The following is a 26,692-nucleotide window of genomic DNA, read 5'->3' as shown; positions in this document are numbered from 1 at the left end:
GTGTGTTTCTATGGCTCTATGTGTAATCGCCTCTCATGTTTTGGCCTTGTCAGTGTAATTGGGCCAGAGCTGTCAGAGAGGGTCATGAATTGACTTTTTCACAAGCTACCGCTGCAGCTCGATTGGGCAGGTGCGCCCTACAGGCATGTCCACTACGTGCATGCTTTTATTGACATGTGCTGTCTTTCTCTTGGAAGAGCCTGACTCGGGTATTGTTTTGATATTTTTGTTATTGTGTGTACACGAGGACTTATCATGTGCCATTTTAGGTCGATTTGGAGCAAAAAAAGAAAGGAGCCGGTGCTCTTCTGCAGGGTATTTCTAACCCTGAGAGGCTTTGCTTTAATAATACATGCATATATGGCACCTCAACTACTCAAGTATTTTAGGTGCAGAAATAGCACTGCAAAGGTGACATCCAAGACAATGGAGAAACTTTGCTCTGGCCCGCTAATCATTTCATCGCCTTCCTAATGGCACATCAATTTGTCGTAATGCTGCCTTTAACGTGATCAACTTTCCTAGATCATTATTGAAGTCACTTTTAGGTGCCGTATTTCATTTTTGCTAGCAATTGGATTTGTAAGCTAGTATGAGTTCCCATCATGATTACCGTAATTTTCGGACTATAAGTCGCACCGGAGTATAAATCGCACCAGCTATAAAATGCCCAAAAAAGTGAAAAAAACCCATATATATGTATATAAGTCGCTCCTGAGTATAAGTCGCCCCCCCACCCAAACTATGAAAAAAAAACGCGACTTATAGTCCGAAAATTACGGTATTCCTTGGGTGAATGTTGATGAAGATGTGATATCTGACTCTGAAATTTTTGTATATTATATATATCCTTATTTCACCCCAACATACAATATTGGTTATACAATTTGGAAAGAATAAAAAAAAAACATGTTTATTTCTATTAGGAAAGTCATTAGGTTGTTTTGATGTGAATTTGTAATTTATTCATGAAGGTTACATGGAAAATAAGACGATTTCAGCTAATAATAATGAGCAGCTGCGGAAGCTGTTAAAAGGAAATGATAATTAGGTGGGCTCCAATTGACAGAAGTTGTACCACCAAGAAGTCCTCATGTATCAAGTCATTGAAGTCACAGGCTGACCAACCATATGCAAATTTGACATGAGAGGAAGTTCCAGAGCTGTGAGCCTTTCAAATATCTGTGTTTTACATTCATGGAAAGTGATGCGTTCCATTTTTATTATCACAGTATTATTATTTTTTTATAATTTCAATAATGATTATATTGTAATATTATTTAATTTGGTTAAATGACATGAAAATCTGATTACAAGATTTTGAAGAGACACCTCCCCCTTTTGACTGTGGTCCTAATTCATCCCTCAGCTATGCAACTTGTATTTTGTCTTCTTCATCCAGTGAAAGTTTTGCTGAGCAGGCATGGCCTTTTTCCACTGTTACAAAAATTCTGCATATGTGTACACCCTTCGTGCATACACACACACACACACACACACACACACACACCTCTTTTAGATGCAATTTATTCTTGCCATTAATTGAGGTGAGCCAGAAAGAAAGTAGCTTTTCTTTTGTGTTATTTTGTTTTGCAAGGCAAAGTGAAATGACACCAGTGCTGCTTCAAGGTGACTGTGTGCTTGCGTGATGGTCTATTCTAGCTGCTCGGGTGAGTAATAATGTATCTGGATCACCTTTACAGCTTTAAGTATCAACATAAGGCTGCGAGGCTCAGCCGAGCACTGGCATATGTCCTCTCCCTCCCACCGCTGTGTGTGAAGACCAAGGCAGCAAGTTCTCATGAGAATTTAATCAGAAATTGTGCCAAATGTTAGAAGTGAGCACAATTTGTTGCCACCTGCCACAAAACAATTGCTGAATGCCGATTTGTAGAAATATGATGTCGATGTGTGTTCTGCACACAGAAGCCGGTTCATAGTTATATTTGGCTCGCATTCAAAGTTTGTTTATTCGTAAATGCAGTTGAAATCTCAACATGGTGCCAAAACTGGTTTTGATGTGTATTCCGCATGGATTGTGCATCATTCAAAAGCCAATAGGCCGTTTAATGCTAATGGGCCCTAATTATAAGAACCTGGTTGTTTTATTGAAAATTTTTCATGATACATACATGATCCTAAAAATTAGAGCATGCCCATGGGATACACCGTGGAGGACTCCAACCGTGCATTTGTAGTTTTTCAAAGAACAGGACACAAAGGAAAACATTTGTTCTCTAATTGCAAAGCATTACTTTGTACTCAGGAATCCAACTAAATTCTTGTGGGGAAACGGCTCACAATAGACCTCGTGGCTAGCATTTTATCTTGGCTTTAGCCAGCTTCACAATAGCTGAGGAAATATGTTGATCTTCTTTTGATTTGGATGTTGGGTAGATAAAGCAGTTGGAGTACAATTAAAACAAAACATTGGTATGAATTTGGATTTAACACCGAGGGATTTGAATCACAACTTCATTTAACTTTGATGGCTTAAATAACGAGTGACGGGGTTTATGTGACAATACATGATATTAAATATGTTAATACACAAAGCCTTTGCAGTTGTCTACTCGACTTTGAGTAGGTGGTACAACAAGGCTTAATGAGAGATTATTTCGGTCAGAGCAACTCCTCCGAGTTCATCGTCTGCTTCCGAGAGTCTGTTTGAATCCCCCTTCTGTGTTCTGTAGGGATTTCATCACGTTCTCTCCGAGGTTCATGCAGACCTCCTCGTGCAAAGATATGACTGAAGTCATTGTGCATAAAAGTTTATTAATGCTCCCTATTCTTTATCTCTTTCATTCTCCTTTCATTTACCCTGCATTTCTCCCCCAACCCCTCGCTATGGAATTATTCATCCTTCCTCCACTGTATTTCTTCCACCAACCCCCTAGGTGACTTCAAGCCGTGCAGCCCAGCAGCAACAATCACAAAGTGGGGCAGGGTCGGGTAAGTGTTCACCTCTCCCTCTTCTCTTTTTTGAGCCTCTGGTCAATTAGCCATAACTTTTATGATATTAATGAATCAAGCTGACGGCCCGTGACAGTTTGCCGAGTTGCTAAAATTTGACGACACTGACAGTTATGCACGGCACCTTAGATTTAAAAAAAAGAATACTTGGAAGATGGTGGAAGTGATTTACGACAATTTATACATTGGGGGTGTCCAAACTTTTCTGCAGCTCATTCAAAACGATGCAGCTCACGTTCTCTGTTATATTTAATTAGAAGACACACATTATACAATCATGTTCGAGCCATCCAGCCTCATCTTATTCATCCATCTTTTGACATTTATCTGGAGTCGGGACCCTATGGCGTCCCCTATGCCTGATGAGCTACGACTCTAGTGCAATATAGGTCTACGCTCAACATAAATTATAGTCTGGGTGCTTTATTGTGTATCACCTGCACATACTAATGAGCTCTAATAAATTGAAAGCAATGTAGCAAATAATGCTCGGTTTGGATTGACACTGTCAGAGAGACACTGTGATTATTGTTGTGGCGGGGGAAGAGAGAAAATGTTCACAGTGTGATGAAATTCTAATATTTTCCACTGCAAACTGTGCTTAATAAGTCACTGACAGTGTCAATCAAAACAGTTTTTACTGTCACCGAAGCCTGTTGTGGTGAATTTCCTTGACAGCAGGTGCGCCTGCCTAATGATGTGGCTAGTGAGTGTTTGTCTATGGTGGATTGGGTTTTAGCAGTAATTTATTGATGTCTTTATTGAAACAGGAATGGCAGCAGTGCAATAGTTAGAACGTCAATTGTTTTTTTTTTCTTTCCTTTGTCCTGTAGGCATCTATTACTCCAGCTCCACCTTACCTGCCCAGCGTGTCAACTCGCCTCTTTGTGGCGGGGGAGGCGGTTCAGGGCCAGGTTCTCCCAATAAACTCCAACGCCTGGGATCGGCGTCTGATTCTCTGGGGTACTCCACCACTCAACGCTTGCCTTCCTCCTCATCCTCCTCCCCCAGCAAGCAGTGTCCCGCTAATCGACTGGCTAAGTCATTCAGGTACACGGGTGACTGGGAATAAATTGCAGTGGGAAATGGGATCTCGACCTTATGTTGGGTTTCCCAAACTATGGGAAGAAATTTAAAAGGTTGGTAAAAATAATTTAAAAAAATGATTTTGCAGATGAATGACGTTTGTTGTCTCCTAGTACCAACGTTGCCGTGACAACAGGGGGTGGTGGAGGTTCTCCCCTGAGGTTTGCCTCTCCACCCAACTCCACTGGTGGAGGGGCAGGATCATCATCACCCCTTCATCAGGTAAAGACCTCCCTCAGACATACTCTGGCTGCCAGTTTAATGTACTGTTAAGAAGTAGAAAATTGAGCATTATCTGTCAAAGAGCAGCTTTTTATACTGTTGTTCTAAATTTGAAAGCCTGTTTACAATGGGCAAATACGTATGAGACTTTTGTGTGGCATTTGAGCTCACCGAGTTATATAATGCTAAGTGCTTTCAAGTGATTTACACAAAGTGACAATTTCCATGCATAAAGCCCCTTTAGGAAACTTGACCACGTGCAAATGGAAAAATAAAGGTGTGCAAATGGAAAAGTACAGGAACCAATTGTAGCAAAATGCATATACGTACATCTGGTTGTCAACAGAGAGTGAGTGAAGTAATTGGAGCCGTTTCTGCACTTAATCTCTCTGACTCCCTGAGCTTATTTAGCAGTATTTGACTGAGAACTACTTCTTGGCATTGCAGATGAGCTCAGGCATCGGCAGTTATGCCACTTTGTCTCCCAAACGGCTCGCAGCTCACCATGCGTCCGACCAGTACAAGATTTCCCATGAGCTCTACGCAACTGCTACACTCCAGAGGCCCGGCAGTCTAGCAGGTGAGACACCCGTTGCATAAATCGTTATAGTAGGCATTGCAACTGTAAATTTACCACTCATTTGCACTTGCTTGGTAAGTCAGCACTTGCAGTGATGCTGTTTGAACAACTTGGTTCAACTGATCTCAATGGGAAACTTTATTTGCAATAACTTAATCCTGAGTGCATGCTGTTCGCATCATAAAACTTTTATTATCTGCATGGGCTGTATTGTATTAGCAGGTAGGTTGCTAGGTACTTTATTTACCTCCCAGGAATTCTTGGTAGTTATTTAATTAATATGAAATAGTATTATCCAGCCATAAATTCAACAAAATCTCATATCGCTGCTTCACCTCGGGCATCAGATTTTTGATATTAACTTGCAAATTAAATCCGTTTTTTAACTACTTCATTAACAAAACGTAATTCAGATTGTTGTTCTTGCTCAATGTTCATATTATGGATATGAGTCAAACATATTTGGAGTTCACTCGGAAGAGCTATCAATGAAAACTTGCATCTCCAGCGAAAGCATTCTTTGGGTTGCTTGTGGGAAAATCTATACGGATATCAATACTACTGTGTGTGTACGACAGTGTGTAGGCCTAGTGTTATTTAAGCACCTGGGTTATGAAGGACCCTCTTTGCTGCATATCAGTGCCTCGCTCAGCCATTCTGAAAAAGGTCAAGTGCTGCGTTTAAGTCGATAGAATTAACTGATCTGTGAACGACACCGTCGGCGTGTTGTGCTTAGTTTCTTGAGATTTACGTCCACATGATACCCTGCAAAATGTTTTGGGAGCAAACTACACTCTACAAAATACAACGTAACTGTTTGCAAGTGTTTTTCCTGATTGTATTGGATTTTAAAGATCAGACCGAGGCTGTTTTCAGAAGAGGGAGGTGTAGGTGTGATTTCAAGTAGGAATGGAACCATTTGTCCTAATACAGGGGACGGAAAAAATAGCAATGATTTTTTATTATGTAGACATATATTGCTCTTGAGGCTTTTCTGCTTTGCTTTCTATTACGCTACTGGCACACTTGGCAATTTGGTGACAAAGCGAGACCAAACTTTAGACCGGCTGAAACCAGATCTAAGTTGTGGCGCAGATGATGCCATGGGATTTTGTTGGATTTGATCTATGTGTGTCGTAATTATGACATTAGCGTTGAAGGCATTTAACTGCGAAAACACTGAAATATGAACTATGAAAATACCAGAAGAAAGAAAACGCCACTGATGCTCTGCACTGTTAGACTACACTTTGCACTAGAGCTTGAAAGTCTTTATTTCAATAAAACACAAATAAAAGTGCTACTGACGAGTAGGTATAGCATTGTTCCGCAAACAACAAAAATAAAAGACTAATAAAGATTAAAGATTAAAGATTAAAGTCCCAATGATCGTCACACACACACCTGGGTGTGGTGAAATTTGTCCTCTGCATTTAACCCATCCCCGTGTGATTTTAATCCATCCCCTGGGGGAGAGGGGAGCAGTGAGCAGCAGCGGTGCCGCGCTCGGGAATCAGTTGGTGATCTAACCCCCCAATTCCAACCCTTAATGCTGAGTGCCAAGCAGGGAGGCAATGGGTCCCATTTTATAGTCTTTGGTATGACCCGGCCGGGGTTTGAACCCACAACCTTCCAGTCTCAGGGCGGACACTCTACCACTAGGACACTGAGCTGCAATAATCATAAAGCGCGACTGACAAGCTGGAACAATAGGACCCACCATAGTGGAAACTGAAAGTGACAAATGAGAATGGAGTACAGCAAGGAGGGATACCAGAATAAGGCCAGAACTTAGCAGGGAAAACAAGCAACACAATGAAAAAAAAAAAAAAACATCTGACAAGGAGCAGCGTGGAATACGAGAACGGGCCACAATCCAGAAAATTGTAAAGATAAAGAAACGGTGCAGGGCAAAGTATGGGAACAGTCTCCAGTGCTTCTAATTGCTTGACTCCTTTGTTGCCTAGGGGACACATTGAAGAGCCAAATGAGAGAAAAAAAAATCAACTCCGAGTGAATCATGACAATAGTCCACTGATTAATTCTTCCCATCTTGACTTAGTAACTCATAGAAAATTGCAAAGTGGGATGAGGAAAGAAAGTCATTCATGTGTAGTAGCAGCGACACTTCAATTGTTGACTTTGAATGATGTTGCCTGAGGCACAGTTATGATCCTTTTGCATGGTCAAGTATAAAGCTTTGCTCTATTTCAGAATTAACTGACCATGACATTTGCTGGAAGTACATATACACTTGAGTCATTGAAAAAAAATAAACTACCCTTGTTTCCTCACTTTCTTGTCATTTGGTCGTCGTATATATATTATTTTTCCACGCGGCTATTTTGAACAGTGTGTTGTGTCACTCAACTAATTGGAAAAGAATACCAAATAGACTGCAAATAAATTTAATGTAATATTTGCTTTGAATTATTTCCACACAACAAAAATCACAAAGGGGCCAATGTTCATTCATACATTTTATAATTCTTATTTTCCTGAATTAAACATCATGGGACGGCTATTTTCGGCACCATTTGTTTCTTCTTTTCTTTTTCCCTCTTCGAAGAAAGAGGTCAGTACAAAAAGATGATTCGAGAAATATAAACCGATTGATAGAGACTTCAAAGATGAAGGGAGCCAACTTGGATGAGTCATGCTGTTAAGTGGGTGTGTCTTGACTCTTTATTAGCTGCTAACATGCAAATTCGGACACTTTCTCTCTTCATCTAGGTCGTTTTACAGCCTTCCCGCTGATTTCTCGTCTCTGTCATTGCAGCACAACTCAGTGGATGTCACAGATATATTCTTTCTTTGTTCAATATCTCTCCATCTTGTGCTATGTAATGTCTTTAATGCGAGACACATGTAAACAACAAAAATTGATCTTTCAAACCAATGCGATTGCCGACAGTACCACTTTGCAGGCACAGACGTTGGTTCTGTCTGTGGGCCTTCCGTAATTGCAATAGTATTGAGATGAATATGGATCTTGCCAGCAGTTTTTCTCCTCATTAAAGCAAGAATGAAATGTTTTAATGAAGGCTTTATTGGCAGAAAGGATTCTTTTCCTTAGTGGCTTATTCCGTCAGGGTTAAAGATATGGTAAGGGTGAATCTTGGTAACCAACATAATTGTCATTTACGTCACACAAAACTCATCCAAGACTGCTTTCATGCACCTGTACAAAGCCGAAGGCACTGAATCATCCAAAATGTATTGATATAATACTTAGAGGTTTAAATCATGGAAGAGGGCTTGTTCCTCCTCCTCCTCAGAGGCCAGAATCTCCTCTGCATTGAACTCGCCATCGACTGAGAGCTAATGTGACACGATAGCTCCACTGGACCATCGTTTGCTCTCGTTCCTTCTCATTCACTCTCACCCGTGGCTTTCTCCTGTGTGCGTGTGTGTGTGTGTATATATATATGTACGTCTGTGTGTGTGTGTGAAAGGGTATATAAATTTAGATTTTCTTTTTCTCCCAGTTATTTTTTGACTCCTATTTTGATCTTTTCGTCTGACCTTGTCTTCCGCTTGTTCACCAGTGTAATCAACAAACACCCGCTGTCAATGTTTTGGCCGCCCTGTGATTTTGGACCTGGTGCCAAACACAGGGCCTCTCGTTATTTTTATTGCTGACAAACAGCAAAGAATGAAAAGCAGTGACAGTCTTCTTTCTTTTTCTTTGTTATTACCTTCTGCTCATTATCCATCATTTCTACCGTGGTGCCTGCTGTTGATTACCTCCTTATCAATATGTAAATGGTGAAAATTGGTGAGGTCTTGGAGTACAAGGGATACATTTGAACCTATTCATGCCTTTTCTTATTACTCTTCATAACAATACATTTGAAGGCCCTCTTCAGTCTTCAAGGTCTTGATGATCCCATAGTTATATTTTTTCATGGACCTTCTGAAATCCGTTTTCTTCCTCTACTCTAAAATCAATCTGATATATAGAGGGTGATTTTACAACTTTTCAACTTTTCCCTTTCCTTTCTTCACTCCAGGCTCTCGAGGCTCCTACAGTAGTCAGCATAGCCAGGAGCCCCTCCGACCCTTGGGGTCCCCAGAGCACCATATAGACCCCATATATGAGGAACGCGTCTACCACAAGGGTCCCATGAGGAGCCTCAGCCAGGGCCAAGGGCCCGACACTGGCCCCTACCGCAACAACACTGGTAGGCAGTTTTTACATTGGCCTCTTTAAACTTTTCATAGGTTGTGCATTTGCATCCCAATTTGTTCAGGTTTTGTTTCATCTTGTTATATTAAATGTTGATGTCTCAGCCTTGCTGCCCCAGTTTATTATGAGATTTTTTTTTACTTGAATAATATATGCCGTAAAATAATCAATCAAACTTCCTCAGCATGGACTTTCCATAAAACACGATACTGCTCATTGTTGACAGTGTCAGAGAGTTTTTATTTGACGTAGTCGTTTTCAATGGGATGGAGCGACACTCCGTCGTACGATCGAGCTCACGTTCACTCTAAGACGTCTTCATTCCCTCAGCTTCCCTTTGTAACTCCATTGTTGCCAATGTATTTTTAATAGGGCCTCACTGCGCTTATCTCAGTGCGGGTTTAGGTACGCTGTGTTAATCCCATTAACATTATCATACCCACATGAAAACACCCAAGTCGGTTCCGCCATGTTCACAGCTCCCTTGATGTCATTAGCCAGCCTAGCCTTAATAGCTATCATTAGCATATGGGTCAGAACCATGGTAATAAATATGGCACTCCAGACCGGCATTGAAGTTGATCAGTTTCACTCACTCCAAGTGGAGATGAGAATTACCTTGAAGCACATAGCCCTGCTTTCTAGGTACACTTCAACATTAATGGCTCATCGGGTGTGCTCCTCTTCTCACGACAGTCTCGCAGCGATAGAACTTTCTTCCTCAGAAGCCTTTTAATTCAATAAGTGCATGATTGTAAGAAAACACACAAAGGAAATTTGCACAGACGCCCAAAAAAATCAATAGGAGCCTGTGCTTTTAATTACAACCCTTGAGCTTCATAAGACGCCTCTCCAAAATTTCCCAGCCTAACAATTGTTTCCATACTCAATTTAAACTCAAATACATTAGCTGGTAGATAAACAACAAAGCCTAAAGCATAGTTAAGAAGAGAACAATTTAATATTGCATGTTCCGTGACTATAAGAACATCAAAATTGGATTTGTATTACATAAGCGACTGCACATAATGAACTGATAAAAGAGCCGTGCTGATACAGTGACGACTAAGTCATTAATTATGTGCCATTGCCATTTCTTGGCAATGGCAGACTCACATGATTAAGCTGCAAGGATTCAGTCGACAAATTATCACTCATGATGGGAAGAAAAGAGGGCTAATTTAGCCCTATTCCGTCAATAATTGTCCAAGTTGCATTCTTGGGAACCCTGCATGGTGGATGGCATTTATTCAAGAAATGTGGGCTCTCATATTTGTTATCATTCTTGGTGATGTGCTCTAGGTACTTGATCATGGCACCCACTGGATTTGATAGGTGAACCGAATACTCGTCCCTATCATGTTCTGTTCTGTTTTCAAAGCAAGGAGATTACTGACCAACTTTAGCTTTCCTCGGATGCTCTTTCTTCTCTTTCACACAAATCTATCATTGTATGTGTGTGGGCATTGTTTCAGTGTTCGCTCGTGGATTAAACCAGGCCAAGGCCCCAGAGGAGCGCAGGTTAATGTGGCCTATTTCAAGAGATTATTCCCACATAGAAACGTCTTTTGCTTTCACATATGGTTTCCTTTGTTGCGATATCAGTATGGTTTATGGCGTGCTCTCCCCTTTTGTCTTTTTCTCTCTCAAACAGTGTAACATAAGACCTATTGCTCAGCTTGCTACATTAACATGATACAAATTGATTTTGAATGTGGGTTGCCTTTGTTGCTTGCCGTTCCATGCAAGGTGGGTTTTCCTTGATTTCAAGCAGCGCAGTCAGGAAGCTCCCGCCGTTCACATCCCTTTTGTTGTCTTACAGATCTCATTAGCCCCTCTGTATGAAAATCAATCATTTGACTGTTCTTCTTAATCCAAAAACGGTATTCAAAAGAATCCAGTGAATCCAATTTGACAACATTTTAAGGCAAGAGAGTTGAGAGCAAGGACGAGCTCATCTTCAGAGGAAGGAGGAGGACAGGAGGGTGATAAAGATGGAGACAGTTGGGAGGGAAATGGTGCATTTATTTGGCTTCTTCTAGCCAGAAGGCAGGAACATTTAATGGCACCTCTTAAATGGAGAGAATGATTTCCTTCCTGGAGAGCAAGAACGGTAACAAAAAAGGGATGGTGTGCACACGGAAATATTTTAGTAACCCTGATCAGAGCTGGCTCCATGCATAAGAGAACCATGCCTCTGCTTGAGAAAAATAAAACTTTTCTTTCAAACACACTAAATATAATAAAGAGGTTACATAAAAATCATTGTATCTATTGCTGTTTTCATGGATTCTTTTTCATTCACAAGGGAGTGAACTGTGGTATTTTTTGATAACCTTATAAAGCATCGTGAAGTACCCGATTGGATGCAGTATTGACCGTGCATTTTAATATTTTATATGATTCTGGAATACATTATTGACGGTTTTCCAGTATTGCGAAATCTTGTTGAGCACTAAGTAGTGTTTTCTCATCCTGATAAATGCATTTGGGCGATGGTGCAATATCTTTGGAGCCTTTAGCCAAAGCAGCTCCCCAGTCACTGTTGTGTCAGTCTCCAGGCCAACTGTGATTAGATACCTTTGGCTTGGATCAATTTCTGCTTGGCCCTTGATCCTGCTGGTTTATTGATAGACCCTCTGTCTTTTAAATAACAGTAAAAAGTCAAGCTGGAAAAGCACTCACATAGATTTCCCCCCCGACCTTAAAAGATCAGTTTCTGTATTTATATTTGTTTTTGGATGTGTGCTCGCTGGGTGATTTGTGATAAAAGCTTGGACGCTAAGACTAGCCTATTTAGAGTCTGTGAGAGCCTGTACAAAACCTGGACCAGATTGTTTGCCCCAGTCATTGAGAGCACTAAATAAAACTCCAGCACTATTTATACCATCTAGTAGAGAATCTCTATTTCAGGAAAATGTCAAAAATGATTTATGATAATGCTAATAAAAATAGGCAGAAATGCTTTGCAATAATCTATGATCACCAGCAATGGACGGTTCATACTCTGTCTGCTTGCCACTGAGGCAGCCAGGTAATAGTATTTGCACAACTTGGCCAAACATTGATGCATATCCTTGCTTCCAGGCCCACCACTGCAGCGAGTTCTGCATGGTTTGCAGATAATCACGGACCTCTTTATGTGCAGTTGTCTAAAAAAAATAATAATAATAATCGGATCTAATTTTCTTCGCATTTAAATGTTTTAAAAACATTTTTTCTGATTACTTCCAGTTATCTAAGTACGGTATCATGAATTGGAATGCCCTATTTCATATATAAATGGTGTCAGCCCAATACATAGAGACACAAACAATAACACTGACTTCCACTTTTGTCCTTCCTCTCCATGGACATTGAACTTGCCTCATATAGACAAGTGTCCTACAGCTGCAACACTCCATACTGTATGCCTGTATGTGTCAGCCATTGCTTCTAGCTCTGGAACATCAAGAGCTATGTGTTGGCCCTGGAGCTACTCCCAGGGATTTAAACTAGGGAGAAAGTAATCCTGCCTCTCCTCCATAGCCAAGCATGTGTGTGTGTGTGCATGTTTGTGTGCACACAGGCCTATGTGTCTTCACCTTTCGCTGATGTGGCCAAGGTTATATCTGCATGACCTCAATGCACTGCACACAAAAATGCCCCAGGGGCACACATGTTTAGACCATGTCAATCACGTTGATATTTAGAAGTTGTGAGCCAATGTGTGTGTGGGGGGGGGGGGGGGGGGGGGGGGGCAGAGAGTGAGAGAGGTTTTGTGTAATCGTGCTGAGCGTTGAAGCGTGTCGAGAGAAAGGACATGTCCTCGGCTCTGATCACAGAGTCTTCTCCTGCTACAATAGAGGCGGCGCGATGGAGAGACAGAGGGTGATTGTGAAGAAAGGCGAGAAAAACATGGGATGAATAGATGATGAAGAGAGAACGGCGGGATAAAGGGAAAAAAAACAGGAACCGTAGAGGGAGTTCAAAAAAGAGCAGGGGCTGGGGATTGAAAGGCATGAGGCGGGTAAGATGGATGGGGCGAGGATGGAGACGGAAGGATCTGGAGGGAGGTGAGAAAGAAAGAAAGGAGAGAAAAAGGCAATAAAGCGATGAGGGGAAAATAGAGTGACATAGACAGAGTAGAGGAAAAAGAAATGCGGGCAGAGATGAAAGTGAGAAGGAGGATGGATACCAAAAGCTCTGAGAAGTGGTTTGAGTCCCTTCAACTTCTATACTCCTTTCCGCCTATCTTATACTTCTTCATGCAGCTCTTTTTAAGCTCACTGGCGCTTAAGCTCGCTGCCTAATGGTGCTGGAATCACTGTGTCAAAAACCAAAAAAATGGCGCTAATCTGCTAGTTATTTGTTTACTTAACACCAAAGTGAGGGGAAGCAAACATTCCACATTTTGAAGTATGAGTGAAGGTTTCGACTTATATTATTTTCTACGGTGAAAGTCATCCCATTTTTACAGACATTATTTCTTTGTAAAGGTCAAGGTACACCATTCTAATATATATACGGAATAGCATGTATGCATCTTTAAATAAGCCCCCCCATGCTGATTTCCTCCAGGCAGGCCTAGCCAGGCAAAGGTCAAGTTATCAGCCAGAACACACCGTTACCAAGACAAATGACACTTTCACACTCGGCTTTGTTAAGGTTGAAGAAAAGGAAACAAAATAAGAAGATTGAGTATTCCACAAAATGTCATGTCAAAGAACTATTTCCATCTAGATCAAAGTGAAACTATACTATTGAATTGGCATAAAATGCTGGTCATCTAATTTCCTTTCATTGCACCTGCCCGAGCAATCACTTTTCCTGTTTGGAGATTTGTCCTATTTCAAGTCCCTTGGAAGGTGCAGTTTTACTCCAACACTGCTGGTGTTAGCCTAAAGCTCCGGCTACTAATGAGACGTTCAAGAAGACGGACGCATCACTGAGACAATTTAAAAAGGGGAGAAAAGAGCAGGATTTGTTTCTGATGGGAGTAACTCTGCTTCATTACCCTCTCTTATTCTGGGTTGGCCACTGCTCTGCAAGCGTTTCATCCCCACACCGCTTTCCTTTTTCTTAAACTGCAACGCATTCCAAGCTTTTCTTTTTGTATCAGTTGTCATTTCAGTTTATTAAGTCCTCAGTGGGCCATATTAAAGCCATGAAAAATGTTATACAACAATCAAAGTTGTTCATCCATTTAGTATACTGCTGGTTATTATAGTTGCCGGTGAGCTGGAGACTTTTCCAACTGACTTTGAGACCATAGACGATGAACTATTTATTCATTTACAAGCGTTGGATCTTTCCCACGGAGGTTTTATTTGATTTTAGAAATGTAAACCTTCTTGGATGAATTGCTATCACTGGCCGTTTGCCCACCCCAAATTCTCCATGATTATAGTTTCTTTGCTTTTTTCCTCACATTTTAACTTGATGTGAAGAACTCTTATTATTTTTGATGTACCTTTATCGCATAACGTGGTGTTTTTTCTCCCTCCCCCGCTTGCCTGATACAAGCAATCGAAAAACAGTAATTACGGGTTGCTGTGATGTGTTAAGCAGGTGAGTATGTGAGTTAGAGGGAGTGATGACAGGGAACAAGTGTGTGCCACATCTCAAGAGAGCACTAACAAGCAAAGTACTCTGAGGCCAACACTTAAGACAGCCGAGTATGTACACTTACCGGTCGGTCACTTGATTAGAAACGGCGCTGACATGCTTGTTGTTGTGCAACTGCATCGGAAAATATGCTGTTAATATTTAGTATGTTGTGACATGACAGGAACAACATGTACGATGGTTTTACAAAGCAGCTGCAAGCATATTGTTAGGATTGCGTTGTCGTACATCACCGCTTTGCGTCCCCCCCTTGATACTTGCTGTCTTATTTTTAATGCGAGAGAAATTAATACTGTCGTTGTGCTCTATTGAGGATGTAGTCATTTGCAGTTAGCGACGCCCTTTGACTTACAAAACAAAAACCGGAATTCTTATCATTTGAAGATCAGTTGAGGTCTTGTTGGAACACATAAACACAGTCAAAGCCAATTGAACGTCTTTCGAATAATACCGCAAAGTGTAAATACACCCCCAAAAAAAAAATCTTGTCCTGCTCCTAGACCATGTGACCTAGTTTAATCGTCATCTTCTTAAGACAACATCTCTTTCAAAGATATGCCTGACTCGTAGCCACAAGGGAAAAGCTGCAAGTAACTAATTACACCAGTTTCTTAGCCGATGAGTTCCGGTATGTCGGATGTTTTCCAGCAAATAACCTTCCAGTCAACTGACAGGTGGTCACTCAACAATCTTGTGTCCTGCACTTGTTTGTGTTCCGCTTCATTAGTTCTGCTGAAGCTGCCTTTGTTCTTGACTTTTCTTCACAATAGTCTTTTATGATCTGGTTTCAAACGTTATTTGAACCGATGTATTACAAATTGTCGGTGAAAACATCATCACAATTGATATATCATTATGTTTCATTCATATTATTTTACAAATGTCTCCTTCTTTAAGACACCAAATACAAAATTCACTGGAATGAATCTGAATTTTCAATACATGACAGATCACTTTACAATGAACAGGTGTGATCAGGAATTGTTTATTCACGTCTGCCGCGTTGACTGATTTCTAATTCAAGTTCAATTTTTAAAGGCTAATCCTCCTTTAATAGGAGTCTGATTGGATTGTGTTAAAGCTCCAGTCAATCACGACCCTCTCATTGATCCCCTTTGTGATTTATCGCATAGTCTTTGAAGATCGCATTTAAGTGTCCCTTTGCATGTGTGCACATTTGTGTGTGTTTTTTTTTCTTGTTGTCTACCTTGCTTCTAATGACAAATGAGATGGATCAGCCTTCACACACACACACACACACACACACACACACACACACAGACACACACACACAGACACGGCCACACACATGCACTCGCTATTTCTCCGAGTGTTTTTACAGCCAGAGAAACAAGGCCCCCAGACTCACATTAACACCTTGATATATCGCCACTGCTTTGCTCCCACACAGGAGCAAAGGAAGGTGACAGCTCCAGTGGCCCAGCAGAATGCTTACATCACCAAGCAATTCCCCATTCAATTCCCATCTCTGGCTAAGCACATAAAGCTTGGTGTTTTTGCATTTGGTTTTTATGCTTTTCAGTCGTTACCGCTCGCGAGCAGATGTCTCATTATTTGGGCGTATAAAAGTTTATCCAGTTGTTCTCCTGCTACATAACAAGAAGGAAACAGTGCCAGTTTTCAAGTGGGGTTTATTATCTATTTAAAAATGTTCCTGAAAACGTCTTGAAATGTGAGTGCAATTCTTCGTAGCAGTTGTTTAAATGATTTTTGCACAATATTTGTCATTCCCTGTCTCTCTCCCTCTCTCCAATCCCCGCGGTAAACATTGGTCTTGTTGTTAATCCTGGGCATGTGGCCAATATTTATCAATCCATATGGAGACATGCCTGTTTGTCCCTATCCTTTGCTCTCTTCTACTTTGCTCTCCATCTCACCGACTGTCCATGTAGACTTCTCCCACCGTCTCCATGAGCATGTCCTAAGTTATGTCCTTTGTCCCTACTTTCCCGCCATAGCTCCCTCCTCCCCTGGTGTCGACTCCACCCCTTTGCAGCGAACAGGGAGTCACGGCACCGGAACGGGAAACTACAGCCGTGGCGGGACCAACAACTATGCCACGGTGGGACCGGGCTACACAACAAGCGGGGGAGGAGGGGACATGTACGGCTCGGACCCCTACGTGGCCGACCCTTACCGCACCCTGCAGTACTGCCCCTCGGTGGTGGAATCACCTTACAGCAAATCTGGGCCGGCCTTGCCGCCGGAAGGGACCTTGCAGCGCTCACCTTCCGTTGACTCCATTCAAAAAGACCCCAGGTAAGATTTTCTTTCACAGTGAAATGTGTCACGCACTACAATATTTGAAATTGGATTGGATTGGATTGGATTGATGCATTCGGAAATCTCAGGTAAACATAGATTTATATTTCTCGGAATACGCCTTGGGGAAATATCCGAGGAAATATCGATGAGTGACGACGCAGAGCACACTGAAGAGGAAAGCTGCTCGGGTCGTCTTGTCTTGATGAGCCAAGTGTCAATAACCGATAAGAGGAAAGCTGATCAGGTTATCCTGTCTTGATGAGCCAAGTGTCAATAACCTTGGGTTATGAATGTAAGATGATAAAAAATCATCTCAAGAATCTGATCAAAGGATCTTAGGCACCTTTATTGTGATTCAGAAGGAAATACTGGTCATGCATTTAGTTTTGACACCAGTGTGTAAGTTTACCTGCGCTGCACAAAATTGGCTTGAAATTCTCCAGTTGTGCTTTTTGTCAAGCCATTACAATCTCTCGCTCTGCTTAATCTAATTGAATTGTAACTACAGAACGTGTTACATTTCTCTGTGCCACGAGGTTAACTGACTGCCTACTCCAACTCCAGTCTTTCTTTTCCAATAATTGGATCTAGCTGAGCTTGCATGGAGTGCTAAATGAGTTAGGAGCAATTTAGACTCGAGTAATGCCTTGAGTGAAGGCAGGGGCTATTTTTGCATGTGCACCAATGCGTGTACATACAATCAATGTAATCGGCGTAACATTTTTTTTTTTTTTTTAAAGTGAGGGTGTGTGTATGTGACTGCTGTCAACACTGTTACGGGTGCCATGACAGCTGCAGAGTAGAAGTGAGGACACCAAACTCCCAAAGCCCTGATAGATGATGGGAGTAAAGGAAGGTGGTAGATTAAGTAGATAAGGGGAGGAAGGATAAAGGAAGTAGGAAACGGGTGAAGATGAAGCAGGAAGAAGAGGCGTTAGATAAGCAAAGTGTGAGAGGAGGGGATAAAGCAGCAAAAGGAAGAGGGATTTGGTGAAGAGGGAAAGTGGATCAATGTGCATACAGTCATTGCTTAGTAGAGTAGCGCTTTTATAATTTAGATGAGTGGTTGCCTGGATTGTTTGTTGTGTGCGGTCTCCTTAAAGCGCTATAAGAAGTAAAGTCAAAGTCTGCTTTATTGTCAATTTCTTCACATGCCAAGACACACAAAGAAATCGAAATGACGTTCCCACTATCCCACGGTGACAAGACATAGTACACAATACACATACAAGTAAACAACACAAAAAAATAAAAACAAGAAGGCACAAACTATGAATAAATAAGAGTGATGAATAAATAATAAATAAACAAATAACATAATAAATAAGAGGAGCTAAAATGGAGCAAGTGTGCATACAGCAGACAGTCAGAATAGAGCGCAAAAGTACAGGACGCTCCGCAGAAGGGGGGAGAGAGTTCAGGATCCTAACAGCCTGGAGTACGAAGCTGTTGGTGAGTCTGGTGGTGCGGGAGGGAGCGCAGGCTCCTGTACCTCTTCCCAGAGGGCAGAAGATCAAACAAAGAGTGAGCGGGGTGACTCACATCACTCACAATCGTGGTCGCCTTGCGGGTGAGATGGGAGGTGTAAATGTCCTTCAGGGAGGGGAGTGAAGCACCAATAATAAGGGCACACAACAAATTGCTAAGGAAGGAAAATACAGAGAAGACTTTGATTAAGAAGATGGAAGGAAGAAGAAACAAGTAGTGAGGCATTGTGGGTGGGGTGTGTGAGGAAGAACAAGGGGGAGAGGAACATTAGCTCAGGGAGAGTGGGAATTAGGGACCACGAAGGTGGAAGCGGTGGGTGTGGATGGTTATTGTAACAAAGCTTAAGAGCTCAAGAGAAGCACAAGTGTGTTACTAACGTCTTGAAGAGGCAAGTTTGGCCTAGAGAGATGCCGATTGATGGGAAGGCAAATGGAAGACGCAACGCAGTGATCAAAAACAAGGCTGCCGTATATTGTTTCTCCCATGTGTTTGCTTGACTTCACCCTTATACAAGAGCCAATAAGCCCCACAGTGTGCTACCGGGAGAACACAGACGTGACTTTCCGTTGATGTTTTTATTAGGTGACACTTTTTAAGGGTTCGGCAGTAACATACTGTGTAAAGCTACCACCACATATGGGGCTACATCTGGAATTTCTTTGTAAGTAGTATGAAAATGCTCTATCCATCCATCCATCCAAGTTGAAACATGTTCTTTTTCTTTTTTAGTTGTGTGCCTACGGTAGATGCTTTGCTAACAGCTCTGCTCCATTACAATTGAAGGCACTCTCTTCCTTGCTAACATGGCCGCCACTTCTGCCCATACTTTATTTTGATGGGAAAGTCGCCCATGCCAACCCGCAGGCTGCCACAGTGACACCCTTTTTAGCCTGCTCTAGTGTACTATAAAATCTGTTTAACTATGACAAGGAGAATAGCACAAGCCAACCACTCTGTTGATGGCGCTGCAGCATCAGTAAGCGTTTTCTATTGTGGTTTATGTGTTTTCGAAAAGCTGAATTGAGCACATTGTTGCTGTTACATGTGCACTAGTGTAGTTTTTTTTGTTTATGTGTGAGTCTACAGATGGGACAGATGCGCTAGATGGAAATGAAGGCAGCGGTAAACTAAGTGCACACTGTGTTTGTATGTGTGAGAGGTTCTGGACCACAGGATTATATGCAAACTGGGGATTCCACAGCCTCTTAAGTGAAAGAACCTGCCACTGCTGTTTACTACACCACACCTGGGGATTACTATTGTCTCAAGTGCAGGGAGATTTCTTTGCACATAATAAACATTTGTGGCTACTGGCTACCAGCCACATTTTCTGTTCTCTATTTAAGTGCTTTTCATAGTTTGTGCACTGATCTTACTGCAGCAGAAGTAATGGGAAAATATGCAATAGTAACTGTTGGCTGTGTTTTAAGAGGCTGTGTATTTAAATAGCACTTATACTGAAGTGGAATGTCTGGAATGTCATGTCAATTAATACATTCATAATTTGTTGGTGTTTTTATTTGACTTTTTAACTGTGTGGTCTGCTTGGTTTAAGCGGTTTCAGCACCATGGACAGCAACATACATTCTGATATGCAGTAGTAGTAGTAGTTGTCCATCCCTGCGATACAGTAGATGCCATTTAATGAATAGTATCAATCTATATCCAATCAGTCAAGAGGTGGGCAAAGGTAGTCTCAGCACCATGGACAGCAACACGCATTCTGATATTCAGTAGTAGTAGAAGTTGACCATCCCTGCGACACAGTAGATGCCATTTAATGAATAGTATCAATCTATATCCAATCAGTAAAGAGGTGAGGTGGCCAAAAGTAGTTTCAGAACCACGGACAGCAACCCCCATGCTGATATTCAGTAGTAGTAGTAGTAGTTGTTGCCCATCCCTGCTATACGGTAGATGCTATTTCATGAATAGTATCAATCTATATCCAATCAGTAAAGAGGTGGCCAAAAGTAGTTTCAGTACCATGGACAGCAACACACATTCTGATATTCAGTAATAGTAGTAGTTGCCCATCCCTGCTATATGGTGGATGCTATTTAATAGGGGTGTAAATCGCGGGTTTTGTAACGATACGATATCATATCGATACAAAGAATCACGATACGATATTTGCCGATATCTTAAAGCCTGCTGTGATTCATTCACGATACAGCGCGATATAGTGCTCTACGATCGATATAGAACAATATCCTGATTTATAACAATTCATACGCAAAATCAACAAGGTACTGCAAACTCTTTATTTAGGAAATTACAAAGTGCTTCCAAACGAATGACTTGAAGCCCAAAGGGGAGCGAATTTCCTCGTCTTCTTGGACACTAGCCATAGCATCAGCCCAGGAGCCGCGTAGTTGTCGGCTCCCCTTTCACGTGCCTGCTCTGCTCACAACACAACACGCCGCGCACTGCTCCCGGAAAGAGGAAGCAAGCAACAATGAACTGGATTTCAAAATAAAGTCGCGTCTAATGTCCGAGGTCAAAAACGGGCGATATAGATCGATGTTTACGTTTAGCATCGATGCCGACAAATCGTAGAGCATTATATCGATTAATCGATGTGTATCGATGAATCGTTACACCCCTAGTTTCAAACTACTTTTAGGGTTTCTAAGAATAGGGTTTCTAACTAGGCTTTCAAAACTAGGGTTAGGGTTTCCGACCAGGGTTTCCAAGGAGTTTTGCCATTGCTAATTAGGGTTTCAAACTAGGGTTAGGGTTTCCGACTAGGGTTTTAAACCAAGGTTAGGGTTACAAACTAGGTTTTAAAGCTAGGCTCAAGGTTTCCAACGAGGCTTTCAAACTACTTTTAGGGTTTCTAAGATTAGGGTTTCTAACTAGGCTTTCAAAACTAGGGTTAGGGTTTTCGACTAGGGTTTCCAAAGTTAGGGTTAGGATTAGGGTTGGGGTTAGGGTTTCTAACTAGGCTTTCAAAACTAGGGTTAGGGTTAGAGTTAGAGTTAGAGTTAGGGTTAGGGTTAGGGTTAGGGTTAGAGTTAGAGTTAGAGTTAGCGTTAGCGTTAGCGTTAGCGTTAGCGTTAGCGTTAGGGTTAGGGTTAGGGTTAGGGTTAGGGTTAGGGTTAGGGTTAGGGTTTCTAACTAGGCTTTCAAAACTAGGGTTAGGGTTTCCGACTAGGGTTTCCAAGGAGTTTTGCCATCGCTAATTAGGGTTTCAAACTAGGCTCAGGGTTTCCGACTAGGGTTTTAAACCAAGGTTAGGGTTTCAAACTAGGTTTTAAAGCTAGGGTTAGGGTTTCCAACGAGGGTTTCAAACTACTTTTAGGGTTTCTAAGATTAGGGTTTCTAACTAGGCTTTCAAAACGAGGGTTAGGGTTTTCGACTAGGGTTTCCAAAGTTAGGGTTAGGATTAGGGTTGGGGTTAGGGTTTCTAACTAGGCTTTCAAAACTAGGGTTAGGGTTAGAGTTAGAGTTAGAGTTAGAGTTAGAGTTAGAGTTAGAGTTAGAGTTAGAGTTAGAGTTAGGGTTAGGGTTAGGGTTACTAACTAGGCTTTCAAAACTAGAGTTAGGGTTAGGGTTTCTAACTTTCAAAACTAGGGTTAGGGTTTCCGACTAGGGTTTCCAAGGAGTTTTGCCATCGCTAATTAGGGTTTCAAACTAGGCTCAGGGTTTCCGACTAGGGTTTTAAACCAAGGTTAGGGTTTCAAACTAGGTTTTAAAGCTAGGGTTAGGGTTTCCAACGAGGGTTTCAAACTACTTTTAGGGTTTCTAAGATTAGGGTTTCTAACTAGGCTTTCAAAACGAGGGTTAGGGTTTTCGACTAGGGTTTCCAAAGTTAGGGTTAGGGTTAGGATTAGGGTTGGGGTTAGGGTTTCTAACTAGGCTTTCAAAACTAGGGTTAGGGTTAGAGTTAGAGTTAGGGTTAGGGTTAGGGTTAGGGTTAGGGTTAGGGTTAGCGTTAGGGTTACTAACTAGGCTTTCAAAACTAGAGTTAGGGTTAGGGTTAGGGTTTCTAACTAGGCTTTCAAAACTAGGGTTAGGGTTTCCGACTAGGGTTTCTAACTAGGCTTTCAAAACTAGGGTTAGGGTTTCCGACTAGGGTTTCCAAGGAGTTTTGCCATCGCTAATTAGGGTTTCAAACTAGGCTCAGGGTTTCCGACTAGGGTTTTAAACCAAGGTTAGGGTTTCAAACTAGGTTTTAAAGCTAGGGTTAGGGTTTCCAACGAGGGTTTCAAACTACTTTTAGAGTTTCTAAGATTAGGGTTTCTAACTAGGCTTTCAAAACGAGGGTTAGGGTTTCCGACCAGGGTTTCCAAGGAGTTTTGCCATTGCTATTTAGGGTTTCAAACTAGGGTTAGGGTTTCCGACTAGGGTTTTAAACCAAGGTTAGGGTTACAAACTAGGTTTTAAAGCTAGGCTCAAGGTTTCCAACGAGGCTTTCAAACTACTTTTAGGGTTTCTAAGATTAGGGTTTCTAACTAGGCTTTCAAAACTAGGGTTAGGGTTTTCGACTAGGGTTTCCAAAGTTAGGGTTAGGATTAGGGTTGGGGTTAGGGTTTCTAACTAGGCTTTCAAAACTAGGGTTAGGGTTAGGGTTAGAGTTAGAGTTAGAGTTAGTTAGGGTTAGGGTTAGGGTTAGGGTTAGAGTTAGCGTTAGCGTTAGCGTTAGCGTTAGCGTTAGCGTTAGCGTTAGCGTTAGCGTTAGCGTTAGCGTTAGGGTTACTAACTAGGCTTTCAAAACTAGAGTTAGGGTTAGGGTTAGGGTTTCTAACTAGGCTTTCAAAACTAGGGTTAGGGTTTCCGACTAGGGTTTCCAAGGAGTTTTGCCATCGCTAATTAGGGTTTCAAACTAGGCTCAGGGTTTCCGACTAGGGTTTTAAACCAAGGTTAGGGTTTCAAACTAGGTTTTAAAGCTAGGGTTAGGGTTTCCAACGAGGGTTTCAAACTACTTTTAAGGTTTCTAAGATTAGGGTTTCTAACTAGGCTTTCAAAACGAGGGTTAGGGTTTTCGATTTGGGTTTCCAAAGTTAGGGTTAGGGTTAGGATTAGGGTTGGGGTTAGGGTTTCTAACTAGGCTTTCAAAACTAGGGTTAGGGTTAGAGTTAGGGTTAGGGTTAGGGTTAGAGTTAGAGTTAGAGTTAGAGTTAGGGTTAGGGTTAGGGTTAGGGTTAGGGTTAGAGTTAGAGTTAGAGTTAGAGTTAGAGTTAGAGTTAGGGTTAGGGTTAGGGTTAGAGTTAGAGTTAGAGTTAGAGTTAGAGTTAGAGTTAGGGTTAGGGTTAGGGTTACTAACTAGGCTTTCAAAACTAGAGTTAGGGTTAGGGTTAGGGTTTCTAACTAGGCTTTCAAAACTAGGGTTAGGGTTAGGGTTAGGGTTAGAGTTAGAGTTAGGGTTAGGGTTAGGGTTAGGGTTACTAACTAGGCTTTCAAAACTAGAGTTAGGGTTAGGGTTAGGGTTTCTAACTAGGCTTTCAAAACTAGGGTTAGGGTTTCCGACTAGGGTTTCCAAGGAGTTTTGCCATCGCTAATTAGGGTTTCAAACTAGGCTCAGGGTTTCCGACTAGGGTTTTAAACCAAGGTTAGGGTTTCAAACTAGGTTTTAAAGCTAGGGTTAGGGTTTCCAACGAGGGTTTCAAACTACTTTTAGGGTTTCTAAGATTAGGGTTTCTAACTAGGCTTTCAAAACGAGGGTTAGGGTTTTCGACTAGGGTTTCCAAAGTTAGGGTTAGGGTTAGGATTAGGGTTGGGGTTAGGGTTTCTAACTAGGCTTTCAAAACTAGGGTTAGGGTTAGAGTTAGAGTTAGAGTTAGGGTTAGGGTTAGGGTTAGGGTTAGGGTTACTAACTAGGCTTTCAAAACTAGAGTTAGGGTTAGGGTTAGGGTTTCTAACTAGGCTTTCAAAACTAGGGTTAGGGTTAGAGTTAGGGTTAGGGTTAGAGTTAGAGTTAGGGTTAGGGTTAGGGTTACTAACTAGGCTTTCAAAACTAGAGTTAGGGTTAGGGTTAGGGTTTCTAACTAGGCTTTCAAAACTAGGGTTAGGGTTTCCGACTAGGGTTTCCAAGGAGTTTTGCCATCGCTAATTAGGGTTTCAAACTAGGCTCAGGGTTTCCGACTAGGGTTTTAAACCAAGGTTAGGGTTACAAACTAGGTTTTAAAGCTAGGCTCAAGGTTTCCAACGAGGCTTTCAAACTACTTTTAGGGTTTCTAAGATTAGGGTTTCTAACTAGGCTTTCAAAACTAGGGTTAGGGTTTTCGACTAGGGTTTCCAAAGTTAGGGTTAGGATTAGGGTTGGGGTTAGGGTTTCTAACTAGGCTTTCAAAACTAGGGTTAGGGTTAGAGTTAGAGTTAGAGTTAGGGTTAGGGTTAGGGTTAGAGTTAGAGTTAGAGTTAGAGTTAGCATTAGCGTTAGGGTTACTAACTAGGCTTTCAAAACTAGAGTTAGGGTTAGGGTTAGGGTTTCTAACTAGGCTTTCAAAACTAGGGTTAGGGTTTCCGACTAGGGTTTCCAAGGAGTTTTGCCATCGCTAATTAGGGTTTCAAACTAGGCTCAGGGTTTCCGACTAGGGTTTTAAACCAAGGTTAGGGTTTCAAACTAGGTTTTAAAGCTAGGGTTAGGGTTTCCAACGAGGGTTTCAAACTACTTTTAAGGTTTCTAAGATTAGGGTTTCTAACTAGGCTTTCAAAACGAGGGTTAGGGTTTTCGACTTGGGTTTCCAAAGTTAGGGTTAGGGTTAGGATTAGGGTTGGGGTTAGGGTTTCTAACTAGGCTTTCAAAACTAGGGTTAGGGTTAGGGTTAGAGTTAGGGTTAGGGTTAGTGTTAGAGTTAGAGTTAGAGTTAGGGTTAGGGTTAGGGTTAGGGTTAGAGTTAGAGTTAGGGTTAGGGTTAGGGTTAGGGTTACTAACTAGGCTTTCAAAACTAGAGTTAGGGTTAGGGTTAGGGTTTCTAACTAGGCTTTCAAAACTAGGGTTAGGGTTTCCGACTAGGGTTTCCAAGGAGTTTTGCCATCGCTAATTAGGGTTTCAAACTAGGCTCAGGGTTTCCGACTAGGGTTTTAAACCAAGGTTAGGGTTTCAAACTAGGTTTTAAAGCTAGGGTTAGGGTTTCCAACGAGGGTTTCAAACTACTTTTAGGGTTTCTAAGATTAGGGTTTCTAACTAGGCTTTCAAAACGAGGGTTAGGGTTTTCGACTAGGGTTTCCAAAGTTAGGGTTAGGGTTAGGATTAGGGTTGGGGTTAGGGTTTGTAACTAGGCTTTCAAAACTAGGGTTAGGGTTAGAGTTAGAGTTAGAGTTAGGGTTAGGGTTACTAACTAGGCTTTCAAAACTAGAGTTAGGGTTAGGGTTAGGGTTTCTAACTAGGCTTTCAAAACTAGGGTTAGGGTTTCCGACTAGGGTTTCCAAGGAGTTTTGCCATCGCTAATTAGGGTTTCAAACGAGGCTCAGGGTTTCCGACTAGGGTCTTAAACCAAGGTTAGGGTTAGGGTTAGGGTTAGGGTTAGACTTAGAGTTAGGGTTAGGGTTAGGGTTAGGGTTAGGGTTAGGGTTAGAGTTAGAGTTAGAGTTAGAATTAGGGTTAGGGTTACTAACTAGGCTTTCAAAACTAGAGTTAGGGTTAGGGTTAGCGTTTCTAACTAGGCTTTCAAAACTAGGGTTAGGGTTTCCGACTAGGGTTTCCAAGGAGTTTTGCCATCGCTAATTAGGGTTTCAAACTAGGCTCAGGGTTTCCGACTAGGGTTTTAAACCAAGGTTAGGGTTTCAAACTAGGTTTTAAAGCTAGGGTTAGGGTTTCCAACGAGGGTTTCAAACTACTTTTAGAGTTTCTAAGATTAGGGTTTCTAACTAGGCTTTCAAAACGAGGGTTAGGGTTTCCGACCAGGGTTTCCATGGAGTTTTGCCATCGCTAATTAAAGTTTCAAACAAGGGGTAGGGTTTCCGACTAGGGTTTTAAACCAAGCTTAGGGTTACAAACTAGGTTTTAAAGCTAAGGTTAGGGTTTCCAACGAGGGTTTCAAACTACTTTTAGGGTTTCTAAGATTAGGGTTTCTAACTAGGCTTTCAAAACTAGGGTTAGGGTTTCCGACCAGGGTTTCCAAGGAGTTTTGCCATTGCTAATTAGGGTTTCAAGCTAGGGTTAGGGTTTCCGACTAGGGTTTTAAATCAAGGTTAGGGTTACAAACTAGGGGTGTAAATCGCGGGTTTTGTAACGATACGATATCATATCGATACAAAGAATCACGATACGATATTTGCCGATATCTTAAAGCCTGCTGTGATTCATTCACGAT

The 26,692-nt window shown here is 41.7% G+C and overlaps 1 protein-coding gene and 1 long non-coding RNA gene across 2 annotated transcripts in view; both read left to right on the top strand.

The window, feature by feature from the left end:
- The window catches only part of ctnnd2a (catenin (cadherin-associated protein), delta 2a), a 124,277-nt gene that overhangs the window by 54,802 nt on the left and 42,783 nt on the right, over nucleotides 1-26,692 (top strand). The window contains 6 exon segments of the mRNA XM_037279440.1: nucleotides 2,898-2,952; nucleotides 3,807-4,023; nucleotides 4,173-4,281; nucleotides 4,729-4,861; nucleotides 8,875-9,045; nucleotides 16,571-16,937. Of these exon segments, the coding sequence (XP_037135335.1) occupies nucleotides 2,898-2,952; nucleotides 3,807-4,023; nucleotides 4,173-4,281; nucleotides 4,729-4,861; nucleotides 8,875-9,045; nucleotides 16,571-16,937 (1,052 nt within the window).
- On the top strand, nucleotides 16,947-19,475 carry LOC119139076. The gene is made up of 2 exons (XR_005101295.1): nucleotides 16,947-18,062; nucleotides 18,570-19,475. It is a non-coding gene; the product is annotated as an uncharacterized LOC119139076 (long non-coding RNA).

The sequence above is a fragment of the Syngnathus acus genome, chromosome 20, assembly GCF_901709675.1.
Source record: "Syngnathus acus chromosome 20, fSynAcu1.2, whole genome shotgun sequence".
NCBI classification, from domain to species: domain Eukaryota; kingdom Metazoa; phylum Chordata; class Actinopteri; order Syngnathiformes; family Syngnathidae; genus Syngnathus; species Syngnathus acus.
Note: the sequence above shows the minus strand (reverse complement) of the source record. Positions and strands in the feature narration are given on the sequence as shown.